Here is a 17,379-nt window from a genome sequence, read left to right on the forward strand (position 1 = left end):
ATCCACAAAGCTACTGTCCAATATCCTTGATACTGATTTGTTGTAGAATCTTAAAACATATTCTGAGCTCTAACACAATGACCTATCTCGAACAGAATCACCTCCCCCATGCCGACCAGCATGGATTCTGAAAACATTAATCATGTGAAACCCAATTCATGCTTTCCTCACATGGCTTACAGAAAGCTTTGGATCAAGGCAGTCAGGTGGATATAATATTTGTTGATTTCCGAAAGCCATTTGACTCAGTGTCACACCAACGCTTTTTGTCAAAAGTACGATCACATGGGGTGTCAAGTGCAATTTGTGACTGGATTGAGGACTTTTTGGGGAGGACACAGCATGTTATTGTGGATGGGGAGTAATTGTCAGATATAGAAGTAACTTCGGGAGTGTATTGGGACCTTTGATGTTCATGTTGTATATTAATTACCTTGCGACCAATATTTAGATTAACCTCAGACTTTTTGCAGGTGATGCAATTATCTACCATGAAGTACTGCCTGAATGAAGCTGCATAAATAGTCAGATCTTCATAGATTTCAGAGTGTCACAACTGGGAGCTTGCTTCAAATGTTCAAAAATGTAAAATTGTGCACTTCACAAAATGAAAAAAAAAAAAAAAAAACATAGTATCATATGACTATAACATCAGTGAGTCACGGATGGAATCGCCCAACTTATAGAAATAACTGGGTGTAACACCTAGTAGGGATATGAAAAGGAATGATCACAAAAGTTAAGTTGTGAGTAGAGCGGGTGGTAGACTTCGGTTTATTGGTAGAATACTGAGAAATGCAATTAGTCTACAAAGAAGATTGCTTACAAGTCATTTGAGTGACCCATTCTGGTGGGTGGGACCCATACCAAACAGGACTAATGGGGGATGTTGACTGTATACAGAGAAGGGCAGCATGAATGGTCACAGGTTCATGTAATGTGTGGGAGAGTGTCACAGAGATACTGAAGAAACTGAACTGGAAGAAAGATGTCAACCATTCCGAGAAAGTCTATTAACAAAGTTTCAAGAACTGGCTTTAAATCATTGCTCTAGGAATGTACAGCAACCCCATACATGTTGCTCACATAGGTACCATGAGGATAAGATCAGAGTAATTGCTGCATGCACAGAGGCATTCAAACAATCAGTTTTCACAAGCTCCACATGTGAATGGAACAGGAAGAAACCCTAATAACTGGTGCAATGGGACAAATCCTATTCCATGCACTTCACGGTGGTTTGCATAGTGGGGTGTAGATGCAGATACAAATCTGGACCATTTTAAAATGAATGCAGCTGCTTTTGTTGACCAGTTTGTTATTGCAAATGAGGTGTGCCCCACCACTTCACACAAGAGAGGAAATAGTAACAACGAAATACTAAAAACATTCAACAGCCAAGATTGCATAAGTATTTCTGTATTTAAGACAACTGGTTTCAACTGACTTTGCTGTAAACTTCAGGTCTTAAAAATCTTTTTGTTGTGAAATGTGTTCATTGTACATTGTACCTCACACCAAGTTATCATGTGGATACAAATCAGCACATGTCCAGCCTATGTAAACAATGTGCTATGTAACAAGCATCTGTGAGTGATATATATGATCATGGCCATTTGCAGAATATTTTAATTATCACAAACACTTCATAATATGCTGATTTTGTCAAAACCGGTTGTCTTAAATAAGGAAATATTTATGCGATCTAGGCTGTTGACTGTTTTTAGTAAGAAAGACAGATTGCTCATTCAGTATTCTCAAAATGAGAAAATTCAATAATGAAATTGGCTAAAACTGGTGGCTCTGCACCAGAGTCAGTGAATACTGTTTCATATGCATTATAGACAGAATTTTCTAGAATCTTATTCATTACCTTCCAAAGAGTAGAACAATTACTGCCAAGTACTATGGATATCATCTTGGGCCACTGCATGAAACTCATTGTGAGAAATGGACTGGTTTATTTAGAAAAATCATCATTCTTCAAACCCACAAAGGTTCTTTGACAGTAGGAAATGTGACCAATTTTAAGTATGAGATGTTGGAACATACATTCTATTCAACAGATGTGGCACTTGATGTGTTCCACCTGTTCTGATATCTAAAGACATAGGTTGAGTTCATGTTGCAAAGTGATGCAGTGGTTAGCCCACTGGACTTACATGCAGGAGGGTGACAATTTAAGTCCCTGTCCAACCATCCAGGTTTTTCTATGATTTCCTAATTTGCTTGGGGCAAATAATGGGATGGTTCCTTTGATAATGGTACAGCTGATTTCAGTCCCTATTCTTTCCTAATACACACTTGGGGTCTGTCTGTGATGACCCCTATCATTGACGGGATGTTAAACTCTTTTTTTTTTTTTTTTCTTCCTAAATTTTGATTTCAGTTTAGTTGTGACAGCCATAGATTCATATTCTGCAGACCTTCCAGAAACACCGTTGAGGAATGGCATCATATTACTGGGGAAAAGATGGAGAAAGTATAATGACTTAAGCAGGACTAAAAAAATGTGCTTTTATACCTTATAGGCACAATCTTTCTCTTCCAACTACAAATCTGTGCTGCAGTGCTAATCTTTACAATTTAATATCACTAACTTTAATTTCTAAGTGGTTTAATAATGACTTCAAATAATGTTAAAACTGTTTAATTGTTAAAACAATTTTGTAGTGACAAATGAGCATATTCAATTTTGTAACTGCCATGCTTCCTTGGGTGTACTCCTTTGTCTCCTGCTCAATAATATTAAAGTGGAAATGAGAAGAATCTAAATGACTGTAGCAGCAGTGTGTGTTAAAAGTAGAAATGATCAAGAGAGTTAGATTTTCCTTCTGAAGTCTATGAAGGCTCTATTGATTGCAGGAAATGTTTTCAAGCAAATAAATACAAGGAATGTTAGGAAAAAAATTTCACAGTTCTCATTGTAAAACTTTCTGGAGCAGATATTCTACTGTAGAACAAAACGGAAGATTAAAACGCTGTGCACAAATAGTTGTTTTCATGTCTTGCTACTAAAAACATTAGAGAGAAATTTAAAAATAATTTTGTGTAGGTGTTGACTGACAGAGCATATGTTTTAACTGAATCCAAACAAGAATGAAACATTTAAATCACGTTTCTTTGCAGAAGAGCAGTTTTTTTTCCAGGTGACTAACAGTTATGTCTTTGCTGTAACAAAATACTACCCAGTACAAGCAGGTATTACATTTTGTAACTGACACTGCATATTACTTGATTAAAGCCATGACACAATTGAAGTTATATTTAAATATATGACATATTAGGTGTGTTAAAGTATTAGTTGGCAGTAATATATTTATTGATTTGGAACTGCAGAACCCTAATCCCTTTCAAAGTGGTCACCTTGGTGATGGATACACTGCTCCCAGTGCCTCTGCCACTGTTGGAAACTTTCCCTCCCTCGCGCTCGCTCGCTCTCTCTCTCTCTCTCTCTCTCTCTCTCTCTCTCTCTCTCTCTCTCTCTCTCTCTCTCTCTCTCTCTCTGGTTTCTGTGCCATACCCATAAATCCACATGTGATCACCTGTGGTCAGTGTTCAGGAAGTTACAGTTACTGTTTGCACTGTCCAGCATGTCTCATGATTTCTAGATGGTACCACTTCAGCTCCATTGTCAGCATTTTTTATACGAATTTCGCACACACACACACTCTTAATGCACAAATTATTGGTCAAAATAGAATGTACCATTCCAATGCTTACCCTTGTCTTGCTAACAAATTCCCATACTGTGATATGATGGTCTTTCACAACCAAGGTCAGCACTTGCTTAATTACTACATAATAATCTTGGCTATTTGCGGTCTGCCTGGACATAATTCAGTTTCCACTGATATGTGGCCTTCTTGGAAGTGATAGTATCACTCTTTCATCAGTGAGTTGCTCATTGCTTCATCCCTAAAAGTGTGTTGAATCTTGTAAATGGCTTCCACAAGAGTATTGCCACGTTTTAGATAGAAAAATTGAGAAGTGGTACTGCATAAAATTCCATCATTCTATTAGTTCCTGAGATCTAATAATCACTTCTTACACATCAGCCCTTGCATGCCGACTTCCAGTGACTGCTGCTCTTTCTGCTATCAGGTAAAAATTCATGATTGCACATCAATGTCCCCCTATAAATCTCTGCTGAAGGGAGTCTTCTGCACTTAATTTTGCGTGGGAGAGGAGGAGGTTGGATACTTCTGGAACGCACACCTTATTTTCTTATCATCACGGAAACTGTTAGAGTGGTCTTCAACCCGAAGACTGGTTTGATGTAGCTCTCTGTTAGCCTATCCTGCTGTGCAAGTCTCCACATTGCTGCATAACTATAACTATTGCAACATGAATTTATTTGAACTTACTTACTGCAGTCATGTCTTGGTATCCCTCTGCAATCTCCCCCCCCCCCCCCTTTTCAGATACACTTCCCCCCATAATCAAATTGACTATTCCTTGATGCCTTGGGATGTGCTGTATCGATCTCTGTCTTGTTTTAGCCAAGTTTTGTCAAGAATTCCATTTGTCACTAGTTTGATTCAGTACCACCTCACTACTTAAGTTTTAAGTTTTCCCCCCTGTAATTTTCAGGATTCTCCTGTAGCACTGTATTTAAAAAGCTTCTCTTGTGTTCTCTGCTTTTCTTATCTGTTTATTTTCCTGTTTGACTTTTGTACAAGGCTCGTTTATTTGCTGCCCAACTAACACAACACATCTACTACTATTCATGATTCATTTCCCAATCTCATTTCTTCAGCATTCTGTGATTTAGTTTGACTATATTTCATTACTGTACTTTAACTTTTGTTGATGTTAATCTTGCAACCTCTTATCAGTTCTGTTCAACTACTCTTCCAAGTCCTTTGCAGTCTCTGACAGTGTCAGCGTCATTGGCAAACCTTCTCTTCATGTCGTGGGTCCCCTACAGCTGTCACCGCATCCCTCATTTCAGTCATAAAACACCCCAGTCTCCTCCATTCTTCTTCATCCTCTTCTTTTCCACTGTTCTCCACCACTTTTTGGATACACTTTCTTGGGCCATGTGCCTTCTTTTATTCTTTTGATATGCCTTAACCATGCAAACTATCTTTCCTCTATCTTATACATGGTGCTATGATGAATCCACCTCCTCTCTCTAATTTCCTCATTTCTAATGCAGCCAGGTCAGGAAATTCTATGTGCTCTTCTCAAGAGATCCGTTTATAAAGCTCTAAGTCCCTTTTTGTTTCTTTCTGCGAGTTCCCAACAGTCACTCCCACAACTTGTTATTGATTTCACGATGGTTTTGTATAATTGCATTTTAACTTTTAAACCCATTTTTGAGGACCGAAGTACAGTATTTAATTTTTAGATAGCCTCCCATCCCTGTCTGATCCATTGTTAGATATGTGTCGCGTCTTTCATCACATGATAGAATACTATCCACATGCTTGAACTCTTTGCACACTTCAATTTGATGTCCACCAATGTCCAAGTTATTTCCCTCCTCTCACAATGTAGATATTCTGTCTTCTCAAAATTAATTTCCAAATCCCACTTTTTATGTTCTGCCAACAATTTCCCAAGGATGTGAGACATCTCCTCTTCATTACTTGCTGCGATGATCTGATCATCAGGATGGAAAGCTGAATACATAAACAGGTTCCCTACCTCAATCTCTATGCCCATACACTTTCTACATCTATTGCCTTCCGCACATACGTCTTAAAGAATGTGGTAGGCAGACAGCATCCTTGTTTCAGTCATTTAGTTATTCTGAAGGACTTTCTAGAAATTTCTGTCCCCACTTTACACTGAGGTGACAAAAGTTGTGGTATAGTGATATGCACATATACAGATGGTAGTAATATTGTGTACACAAGATATAAAAGGGCAGTGCATTAGTGGAGCTGTCATTTGTACTTGGATGATTCACGTGAAAAGGTTCCCGATGTTATTACGGCCACACAATGGGAATTAAGACCTGGCATGCGGTATGGAAGTTGGAGCTAGATGCATGGGACATTCCATTTTGGAAATTGTTAGGGAGTTAAGTATTCTGAGATCCATACTGTGTAGTGTGTGTTGAGACTACCAAATTTCAGGCATTACCTCACACCACAGACAATGCAGTCTTCACTTAATGACTGGGAGCAGCAGTGTTTGTATAGAAATATGAATACTAACAGACAAGCAGCACTGTGTTAAATAACCACAGAAATCAATGTGTGACATGTGATGAATGTATCTGCTATGAATGGTCTGCACAACAGCATATTAAACAAAGAGAACTTGAGAAGCTGACCACGGCTGAACATTGCTGAGAAAATAGGCATAAAATACAATTTGAAAAAATGAGGGTTTTCTCTCAAACATCATCGTATTGGGATTCTGCTATCTAAGAAGTGGCCAAAATTTGAATAAAATAACAAAAATTGTAACAAAGATTAGGAATTTAAACATAGTAGGGCATGGGGGCAGGTTTTGTACATTGAGTGGAAACAGACGTAGGCTGTGGAAACAGACGTAGGCTAGACGCATGTAAGGATGCACGAGCAGCAGTTTCGAATTTGGCGCCAGTTGCTAGCACCTTGTGATGTCGTCACTCAGTCCCCTGCGGGGCAGAACTGTTGCTCAACTTGCCTTCCACCTTCCACGCATGTTCCACTCCAGCCCTATCTGGAAGGTTCCAGACATTACCATTACATCTTTATAAGCAGTACAGTGTGCCAACCTCAGCAGTCAGTGATTTCAACTGCTGGTGACTATGACTTGAATGTTTTATTCAAAATGACGCAGCTTGTAACCCAAGATGATTTTATTGAATCTAGTTGTCTTTTTGAAGTTCCACTGCAGTTGGAAAATCGGATGAAGTAAATCTTGGGATGCTTTTTATATGCTAATGTTATTATAGTATTTTTGTCTGTGTACTTGCAAGTATCGTGCCTCTTCCATTACACAGAATATCTCGTACATGCAAATCATCACTGACACTGTTTTTGTAATTGGATCCTGTTAGAGAGACAATATGACAGTATGGTTTCACAAGTAGTTTGTATATGGTCAGAGGTGTTATGTTTTCTATGAGTTACAATTTTTTACAAAAACTTGTCGGTTATGAAATTTATTTTACCAATATTTTGTTGAATATGTTGAGTCTGAGGAAGTGAAAATATTTCTAAAAATCACTACAGTTACCAGGTACAAGATAAATAATTGAAAAAACATTACTGATTTACTATATAGTTTGTTATTGAGAAATTTTTTTCCTTACTTTTTTGTGCACAAAAATTTTCAGCTCCTCATGAAATTCATTGTATGTGATTTTTGGAGTGGTGGAGTACCATAAGATCTCCTTCTGTGCTTTTGAGTGGTTTTTTATGTGTGTTACTATTAAATGAAAAGTGCTATATTACAAGACCATCATCAGATTTTAACTGACTATTATCGCCAAAGTAATTACAATGTTTGTAAATGATGCTGGGAAAGATGTTACATATCTAGATTGAGGCACAGTTTTGACAGTGTGGTGGTTATACAGTGTAAAAGGTAAAAAGTTAAACAGTAAATAAACGTGAATGGAGCAAACAGGAAAAGCATGAACACTATACTCACTTAAACAGTTTATCTTAATAAATGTACCCAATAAAATGAAATAAAATAAAATAATGAAAATAATAATAAAATAAAATAACATTTGTACTCGGCATGGCTACTTCAAGAGGTACGAAACATGGAATGTGATACAGAAACCAGTCAAAAGAAAAAACTAATACCTGTAGTTACAGAATATATGGAGTACATAGCCAATCTTAATAAAATAAAAGAAATTGATAAATACAGGAAATTGGAGAAATATGAAGGAATAGACAGTGTGACAAGTACTGGAAAACTGAGAGGACTATACTTATTATGCCTACATTAGCGTGGTGGTAAAGATAGCAAAAGGAAGTTTTTTTCTCCAGGTTTGAAACATTCACTCTCTGGAATGTTTTGAAGGACATTTTAGACCTTATAAATGGAAGAAGTTTGATTCTTCAGTCAAAAGGTTTCTGGCCTGAATTCTTAAGCAGAGCTGAAAAATGGCTACAATATTGGGTCTGAGTCAGTTTTCTCAAAAAAGAAAGGAAGAAACAGGAAGGGTTTTCTTTGGTGAGTCTGATTGGAGTAGTAGTTGAGCACCTGACACACTCCCAGATGAAACTGAAGAACAAAAATTTCAAAAAAGAGGTTTTTGACATAATCATAGATAAGAGTATTCCTATAGACAAGATTGTTTCTCAGGTGGATTCTCTGTATGAAGAAATGATAAACATTTGTACAACTTTTGAAGCCATTCTCAGAATAAATTCAACTTTGTATTATAGTGATATGATTAAGAAATTAATACTAACTTATCAAAGAAATAGAAATGTTCAAGTCAGCGAGTAGAGCTGCTCTTCCAGATTTGACAAAGACAACAAAAAACAAAGGGATTAAATTTCTTCTTATAAATGAAATATATAAGTGGAGTTTATGAGGTGTGTTTCTTGAAGTTTGCATTTTGCTCAGGATTTTCATTACCCTACCAGTGACTGTTGTTCAGGTGAGAGGATTTAGTAAATTAGCATTAATCAAAAATCATTTAAGATCAACTTTAGGCCAAGAGAAACTGAATCACCTATCACTGTTATCAATAGAGCATGAACTTGATTCTAAAATGAACTTCAGTGATGTAGTGGATAACGTCATCAGCTGCAAGAATAGAAGATTCAGAGTTTCATCTGCAGTTGTACAAAGTTGTTCATCTGACACTGAAAGATCCTATCAGACTTTTTAAATAAAGAAAACGAAGTATGCTGCAAAGGTCTTTCGCTAAATGTTAGGTTCATCATCATCATCACCATTATATGTGTGTTTGTTCAAATACAGTGCAGTGTGCAGGCAGCATTTATTTACTGCTCACATGTAAAACAATGTACTGAAGAATCAGTATTTGTGACAATTCCTGTGGGCTGAAAGAGCTCGGGAGCCCTGACAAAAGTTTACCCACTTGCTTGTGAAATCAGTGGATGGCCCTGTCCCCATCACATTAAAATCTTTGTTTTCCTTAACACACTGAATAATTTTTTGTATCTTATCATCAGTCCTTCTAAGTGATTCATCATATGTGGACTCTGAAGGCACATAAACTTGTACTACTGTAGTTGGTGTTGGTTATGTATCTCTTCTGGCTACGATAATGTGTTCATTATGTTTAAATGATTAATGGAAAATCTCATATAAAGATGTGAAACAAATACTAACAAAGAGGTAGAAGGGCTGGCCAGTACTTACCTCAGCTCAGTGCAGCCGATAGATACACAAAACAGAACAGAAAATTTACGTATCCTAGCTTTCGGAACTTTGTTCCTTCGTCAGGGAGGAGAGAGGAGAAAAAAAGGGGAAGAAGGGAAAGTGGATTCAGTTACTCACAACCCAGGTTATGAAGCAACAGGGAAAGGTAAACAGGGAGGGTAGCAAAGATGGAGGCATGGGTGTCAGAGGGAAGCCAAAGATATTCTGCTGTAAATACTGTACCAGCTTCAAACCAAAGAGGATGCATACAGAAGTAAAGAGGTTTATAGTATAAAGATAAACACAACTATGTAGGATGAAAAGATGCATGAATGGCTAAAGAGGAAAGGGAAAGAGGAGAAGACTGAAGAGTAAATGGGAGTGAGGTTGGTTAATGTAGGTTCAGTTAACCAACCTCACTCCCATTTACTCTTCAGTCTTCTCCTCTTTCCCTTTCCTCTTTAGCCATTCACGCTTCTTTTCATCCTACGTAGTTGTGTTGATCTTTATACTATGTACCTCTTTACTTCTCTCTTTGGTTTGAAGCTGGCACAGTACTTACAGTAGAATATCTTTGGCTTCCCTCTGACACCCATGCTTCCATCTTTGCTACCCTCCCTGTTTACCTTTCCCTGTTGCTTCATAACCTGGGTTGTGAGTAACTGAATCCACTTTCCCTTCTTCCTCTTTTTTTCTCCCTCTCTCCTCTCTGACGAAGGAACAAAGTTCCGAAAGCTAGGATACGTAAAATTTTCTGTTCTGTTTGGTGTATCTATTGGCTATACTGAGCTGAGGTAAGTACTGGCCAGCCCCTCTCTCTCTTTGTTAGTATTTGTTCATTATGTTTTTCATAGTAGTGTACCCATATTCTACTTTCTTATTCATTATTAGACCTTCTCCTGCATTACTGCTATTTGATTTTGTGTTGATGAGCATTGGAAATTTTACAAATAAATTTCAAGATAGTTAACAAGTTGGTACTTTCTGCAGAAATGTGTTGTGAAACTTCATACAGAATACAAGCTATCAAAATAGCAGCACACAGCATACCTCTGGTGCTGAACCTATTTATAACATTTTAGGATATATGATTTCCTGTTTTATTACTTAACGAACTGTTAGAATTCTTGTAAATATGTTTGATCTTTAAAGTGCACCCTAAATTGAGTTGCATAACATTTGCTGAAAAACATGAGTGTTTGGGCCAAAATAAAATTCTGTCTCTTGGGAAGAGAAATTAATGTATTGTGCTCATTGGTTGTCGACACAATAACAGAATTTGATTGGAGTCATATTCAGTTATTGAGTATAAAACAAAAGGAAGTGTAAACAATGAAATTGTTGTTTATATTTATAGTAATCCTTCCAGCCATCTGTGGTCATCCTTGTACGGAGCCATGTTGTTTGTAAAGTGTCATCACAGTAATCATCTCCAAACTGGATTGTATTACAGGAAGAATGTGTGAAATAGTAACGGGGAAAAAATACAGAGCACTCATAAAAAAAATTTGAGATATCCAAACAAATTTGTAAATCTGAATTCAATTTTGATTGGTCAGTGTAAATCTTCCCAGAAACATTTCTGAATAGTGGACAAATAGTTGATTTTAAGCATACACTCTTAAGCTCTAGTGTTGGAGAGATACCTTTTTTTTTCCAAAGTGAAGATATTTGATTACAAAACAAAAGAATTCCCTTGATACACTGGAAAGTCACAGTGATAATGAGTTGCAGCAGTAGAGCAGTGGAAGTTTGAATATGAGTAGAATAAATTCTGTAATAGCAGTTTTCCCAAAATCAGAATGTGAGTTTGTGCACAGCTGCATAATAATAAGAGATCAAAGTAGTGCCAGTTGTTTGTGGTTTGTTTGATTATCGTATGTTTGGTTTTCTCCTTAAGTAAGGTAATTTTTGAACATGCTGCTATATATACAGGGTGAGTCACCAAACGTTACCGCTGGATATATTTTGTAAACCACATCAAATACTGACAAACCTATTCCACAGACCGAATGTGATGAGAGGGGCTAGTGTAATTGGTTAATACAAACCATAAAAAAAATGCACGGAAGTATGTTTTTTAACACAAACCTACGTTTTTTTAAATGGAACCCTGTTAGTTTTGTTAGCACATCTGAACATATAAACAAATACGTAATCAGTGCCGTTTGTTGCATTGTAAAATGTTAATTACATCCGGAGATGTTTTAACCTAAAGTTGATGCTTGAGTGCCACTCCTCCGCTGTTCGATCGTGTGTATCGGAGAGCACCAAATTACGTAGGGGTCCAAAGGGAACAGTGATGGACCTTAGGTACAGAAGAGACTGGAACAGCACATTATGTCCACATGCTAACACCTTTTTATTGGTCTTTTTCACTGACGCACATATACATTACCATGAGGGGTGAGGTACACGTACACACGAGGTTTCCGTTTTCAATTACGGAGTGGAATAGAGGGTGTCCCGACATGTCAGGCCAATAGATGTTCAATGTGGTGGCCATCATTTGCTGCACATAATCGCAATCTCTGGCGTAATGAATGTCGTACACGCTGCAGTACATCTGGTGTAATGTCGCCGCAGGCTGCCACAATACATTGTTTCATATCCTCTGAGGTTGTAGGCACATCACGGTACACATTCTCCTTTAACATACCCCACAGAAAGAAGTCCAGTGGTGTAAGATCAGGAGAACGGGCTGGCCAATTTATGCGTCCTCCACGTCCTATGAAACGCCCGTTGAACATCCTGTCAAGGGTCAGCCTAGTGTTAATTGCAGAATGTGCAGGTGCACCATTATGCTGATGCCACATACGTCGACGCGTTTCCAGTGGGACATTTTCGAGCAACGTTGGCAGATCATTCTGTAGAAACGCGATGTATGTTGCAGTGCTCTCCGATACACACGATCGAACAGCGGAGGAGTGGTACTCGGGCGTCAACTTTAGGTTACAATATCTCCGGATGTAATTAACATTTTACAATGCAACAAACGGCACTGATTACATATTTGTTTATATGTTCAGATGTGCTAACAAAACTAATGGGGTTCCATTTAAAAAAACGTAGGTTTGTGTTAAAAAACATACTTCCGTGCATTTTTTTATGGTTTGTATTAAACAATTACACTAGCCCCTCTCCTCACGTTTGGTCTGTGGAATCGGTTCATCAGTATTTGATGTGGTTTACGAAATATATCCAGCGGTAATGTTAGGTTACTCACCCTGTAGACCTCTTGTACAGAAGCATGTTCTGTCACCACTTGAAAATCTCATCATTAAAGGTTGAAACTGATCGTGGATGATTACACAAAGCATGCAGCAACTGGGACTGTGTTGCCCTTCATTTTTTTTGTAAAATGTTGACACAGAGAATACATTTCTGTATATTGTCTTGTTGAGTATTTCTAGTTGAATGTTCTTGCGCATAAAACAGACATTCTTGTGCGTAAAACTGACATCCAGGTTCATTGTTTCAGTTCCAGAACACTGGAAACTTGGTTTTTATTTCTAAATGGAAATCAGTTGATATTTTATGTGCATATTTTAAATTTCTTTTCATAAATATGTATATACTTCAGTCCCTAATAATTACAAAGACACTTCGATTCTGTTATAATTAATTATATGTGTAAGTAACAATTGCCAATTCAGTGATAATTTTTATGACTGATTTGTTTCAGGACTGCTAGCAAAGAAGGCTGTAGAAGCTGGGTTAACTGTCGCTCCATATATTAAGACGAGCCTGTCACCTGGTTCTGGAGTAGTTACTTATTATTTAGAAGAGAGTGGTGTTATCCCCTATTTGCAGAAACTTGGTTTCTCAGTAGTTGGCTATGGCTGCATGACATGCATAGGTAACAGTGGACCATTGCCTGAACCAGTGGTTGAAGCTATTGAGACGGTTAGTCATTTCTTTGCTTTTAAATATTTGAGAAGAACAGTTACGTGAAGCTATGATCTAGATACCAAGTATAAATAATTGCAAAATGGTGTACCTCCTTCTGTCCATATGTGTTTCACAAGAAATTAATTTCATGGAATAGCTTACTCCTGTGACAAACAATGGAAAGTCCGGGATGGAATAAAAATACTATGGAAACAACAGATTGGTACTCACCATTGACTCGGTCAAGCACAGTGAAAAGAATAGTAGAAATATACGTACTTTCAGACAAAGTCCTTCCTGCAGGGGTGGGTGGTGGGGATAAGGTGGCAGCAAGGCATGGGGAGGGGGATGGATTGCTGGGTAGGGGTGAGAATGGAGGAAGATGCCAGTGCTGCATGTGGGAGTGTGGGACAGGATAAAGCTACTAGGTGCAGTATCAGGAAGCTGTGTTGGGAGCAGGAAAAAAAGGGGGGGGGGGTGAAAGGGAGGAGACAGGAGTAAAGAAAAGGGAAGGACTTCTGGGTGCATTGGTGGTATAGAAGGGGTGTGGTTACTGTAGCAGGAGCAGGGAAGGGGATAGGAAAGGGAAGGGCAGGGACTAGCAGAGGTTGAGGCCAGGGGGGTTACAGGAATAGGGTATGTTATAGAGAGATTTCCCACCTCTGCAGTTCAGAAAAACTGCTTTTCAAGGCAAGAATTGATATTGCATAGGCTGTGAAGCAGTCATTAAAGTGAGGCCCATCGTGTGGAGAATGTAGCACAATTGTTTCAGATAAATTTGTAGATCACATGCCTGCTTTCACAGGTGGCCATGCTTTTGATAGGATAGAAGATGTCAGTGGCAGGACTGGAGTTGGTGGTAGTGGGAAGATGCATGGGACAGATCTTTCATGTAGGACTATGGTAGGGATATGAACCATGGGGCAAGATGTTGGGAGCAGAGGTGGAGGAGAGACAGATAAGGATATTGCATATGTTGGGTGGGCAATGGAGTACCACTGTGTGATGGGTGGGAATGATATTTCTTATTTCAGGGCATGATGAAATATTATTGGAACCATAGCAAAGAATGAGTCAGTTGTTCCAATCCTGGGTGGTACTGAGCCATAAGAGAAGCGATCCTCTATGGCTGGACTGTGAGTACATGAGAGATGGTAGGTGATTGGTGAGAAGAGGTATAGGATATCAGTTTCTGGAATAGGTTTAGTGGGTGATTTCGTTCTGTGAAGGCAGCAGTGAGACTCTTGGCACATTTTGAAATGGACTGCTTGAGACTACAGATGCAGTGACCATGGGTGGTTATGGAAGGGACTTCTTCGTGAAGAATGGGTGGCAGCTGATGAAGTGGAGGTATTGTCAGTAGTTAGTAGGTTTGATTTGGACAGATGTAGATGTCCTTAAGGTTGAAGTCGACATCAAAGAAGGTAGTTTGTTGGCTGAGGATGAACAGATGAAGTGGATGGGAAGAAAGTGTTGAGGTTCTGCAAGATGTGGATGGATTGCCCCCACATGGCTGCTTTCACAGGTAGCCCTGTCTTTGATGGGGTAGGAGACATCAGTGGCAGGATGAAGATGTCATCATAGAATATGAACCAATTTAGAGGTTTGGCAATTTGAGTAGTTTGGATAAATTACTCTAGATGGGCTAGTAATAAATTAGTGTAGGTTGGTATAATGCAGGTGCCATGGATGGGTAAGATCTTCAAAGGAGAAGTAATTGTGGGTGAGGATATCCTCATTACCACCCAGGACTGGAGCAGCTGAATCACATTCCTTGCCAATGTTTTGATTATCCCTCATCCTGCTCTAAAATGAGGAATATCCACCCATCCTTCTCACAGAGGTATTCCGCTATCCACCCACCCTACACAATATTCTTGTCTGTCCTTACTCCACACTTGCACCCAACACCTTATCCCATGGCTCATATCCCTGCCTTAGTCAGAGCTAAAAGATCTGTCCCATATGTCCTCCCACTACCACTGACTTCAGTCCTGCCACTGATGTCTCCTACCCCATAAAAGACAGGGATACCTGTGAAAGCAGTCATGTGATCTACAAACTTAGTTCCAACATTGTGTTACATTGTACATTGGAATGATTAAGAGCTAGTTTTCTGTCCATATGAAAGGCCACTGTCCAACTGTGGAAACGAGACAGCTAGACCACTCAGTTGTTGAACACACCGCCCAACACAATGTGCTTCACTTTAATTACTACTTCACAACCTGTGTCACCTGGAGTCTTCCAGCTTTTCTGAACTGCACAGGTGGGAATTCTCCCTACAACAAATCCTTTGTTCCCGTAACCATTTGTCCTCAACCTTTACTTGTCACTGATCTCCACCTTTCCTGTTCATGATTCACAAATACAATAGGTAATAGAAATACTGTATATCCAAGCCCAAGTAACACATAAGCTTTTCAAAATCAAAACAAATAACAGGATGACAAGAATCAGAAAAACTTATTACTTAAGAATTATGGCCAACATACTTGCTACTCAATAAGACAATACAGCACGTACTCCCTATGTTTTTAATATTCAACTGACTTTTGCAAGGTGAAAATATAAAGTTGTAGTTGCAAGTTTAAAATCAGAAACACACAGCCTTATTTTCTATAACCCACAAGACTTGCAGTTTTTACAAAGACAAAGCTCAGTTTCACCCAATATATTTGTTATCACACTGGGCTGATTCACAGTTAATGAAGGAGTTGAAAATAAGTAATCCATACTGCTGATAACATCACTTAGCAGTGAGTTGTATCACTCGAGCTAAAGAATCAGCTAATTTATTACCATTGCCAGTGACAACCAGTACATTGTTTTGCACTTGCAGAATATAGATTACTCTAAATTTTCCTCAAATTAAATTGCTAACAAAGATCACATAAGAACACAATTGCTTTCTTAAACTCAACCAGCATTATGTTTACAGTTTTTATTAATAGTAAATTTTTATCCTCATATCAACCTGGTTGTCTAATGGTTTGTCATAGTATCTAAAATACCGAACATATGTGTGGCATTACTTGATTCAGTTACTAGTAACTTTTTGTGTTTTCTGTCGATTCTAATAAATTCTTTGATTGGCAAAATAGTTCACAGGTGAATGGCTTGATGTCAGTGTCCAACAGGCACAATATTTCAGTAAAACGGTTGCTTGCCATGAACTACCTCGCCATGACGTACTCCAAGAGAGTTAGAAAAATAACAATTCTGTGATACTGTAACTGTCTCCTCTGCTTATTCTTGACACTAACCCATAGTGCGCAGACTGTTAACTGAAGGGGAGTAAAAAATTTTATACTATGAGTGGAAATCTTTGATTTTAATGTGCTGTGATTTAATTTTGGTTTCAGGGTGATCTTGTGTGCTGTGGAGTCTTATCTGGAAATCGTAATTTCGAAGGCCGGATCCATCCACATACTCGTGCCAATTATCTTGCATCTCCTTTGTTAGTGATAGCTTATGCAATTGCAGGAAGAATTGATATAAACTTTGAGAAGGAGCCACTTGGTAAGTAAAGGTAACAAATATAAGTACAAGACTAAAATGAGATTTTTTTATTATGTAAGTAAATGCTTGAAAATCGCTCTTACCGTGTAAAATTTCCAACATTTGTACATGCACAGCTCCTAGGCATCTGTACATGCACAGCTCCTATTGTGAATGTGACTCAGGTGTCTTACATCTCAGGTACATCAAAATTTGAAAGGGAGGAGAGTACAGATTGTTAGTAAGATCCAAAATAGTTTGCAGGGTGGAGTTATCCTCAGACTCCAAACATTGTAGAATTTTCTGAATGACTTGATGCTAGGAGTACCAAGTGAAGTTGTATGGTGTTTACGCTGAAGAAGAGTAAACTGCATCGGTTTTTTTCTTGTGCCTTAGAGTAAAACATTTATCACTGTTTACCGTAATTTACTCCTTTTGCAAACCTTGTCAATTGAACAACCAGGTTTTGTTTTTTCATAATCTCTCACTGTAAAACAAGGAGCGTGTGTGTGTGTGGGGGGGGGGGGGGGGGGGCGGTGCGCTCTAAGGCACAAGAAAAAAACCTTTAGTCTTCTTCAGCGTAAACACCATACAACCTCACTTGGTACTTCTAGCATCCAGCACTCCACAGCCCTCATTTCACCATCTCACCCAGTCTTTTTTACTTCTCTCCTTTTCCGCTGACCCCCC

The 17,379-nt window shown here is 38.5% G+C and overlaps 1 protein-coding gene across 3 annotated transcripts in view; it reads left to right on the forward strand.

The window, feature by feature from the left end:
• LOC126482289 (cytoplasmic aconitate hydratase-like) overlaps positions 1 to 17,379 on the forward strand; it is a 328,052-nt gene that overhangs the window by 238,984 nt on the left and 71,689 nt on the right. For all 3 annotated transcript variants that reach the window (XM_050106284.1, XM_050106283.1, XM_050106285.1), the window contains 2 exons: positions 12,983 to 13,203; positions 16,554 to 16,710. In XM_050106284.1, coding sequence (XP_049962241.1) covers positions 12,983 to 13,203; positions 16,554 to 16,710 — 378 coding nt within the window. The remainder of the gene's footprint in view (positions 1 to 12,982; positions 13,204 to 16,553; positions 16,711 to 17,379) is intronic.

This window comes from Schistocerca serialis, chromosome 5 (assembly GCF_023864345.2).
Source record: "Schistocerca serialis cubense isolate TAMUIC-IGC-003099 chromosome 5, iqSchSeri2.2, whole genome shotgun sequence".
In the NCBI taxonomy this organism is placed as follows: domain Eukaryota; kingdom Metazoa; phylum Arthropoda; class Insecta; order Orthoptera; family Acrididae; genus Schistocerca; species Schistocerca serialis.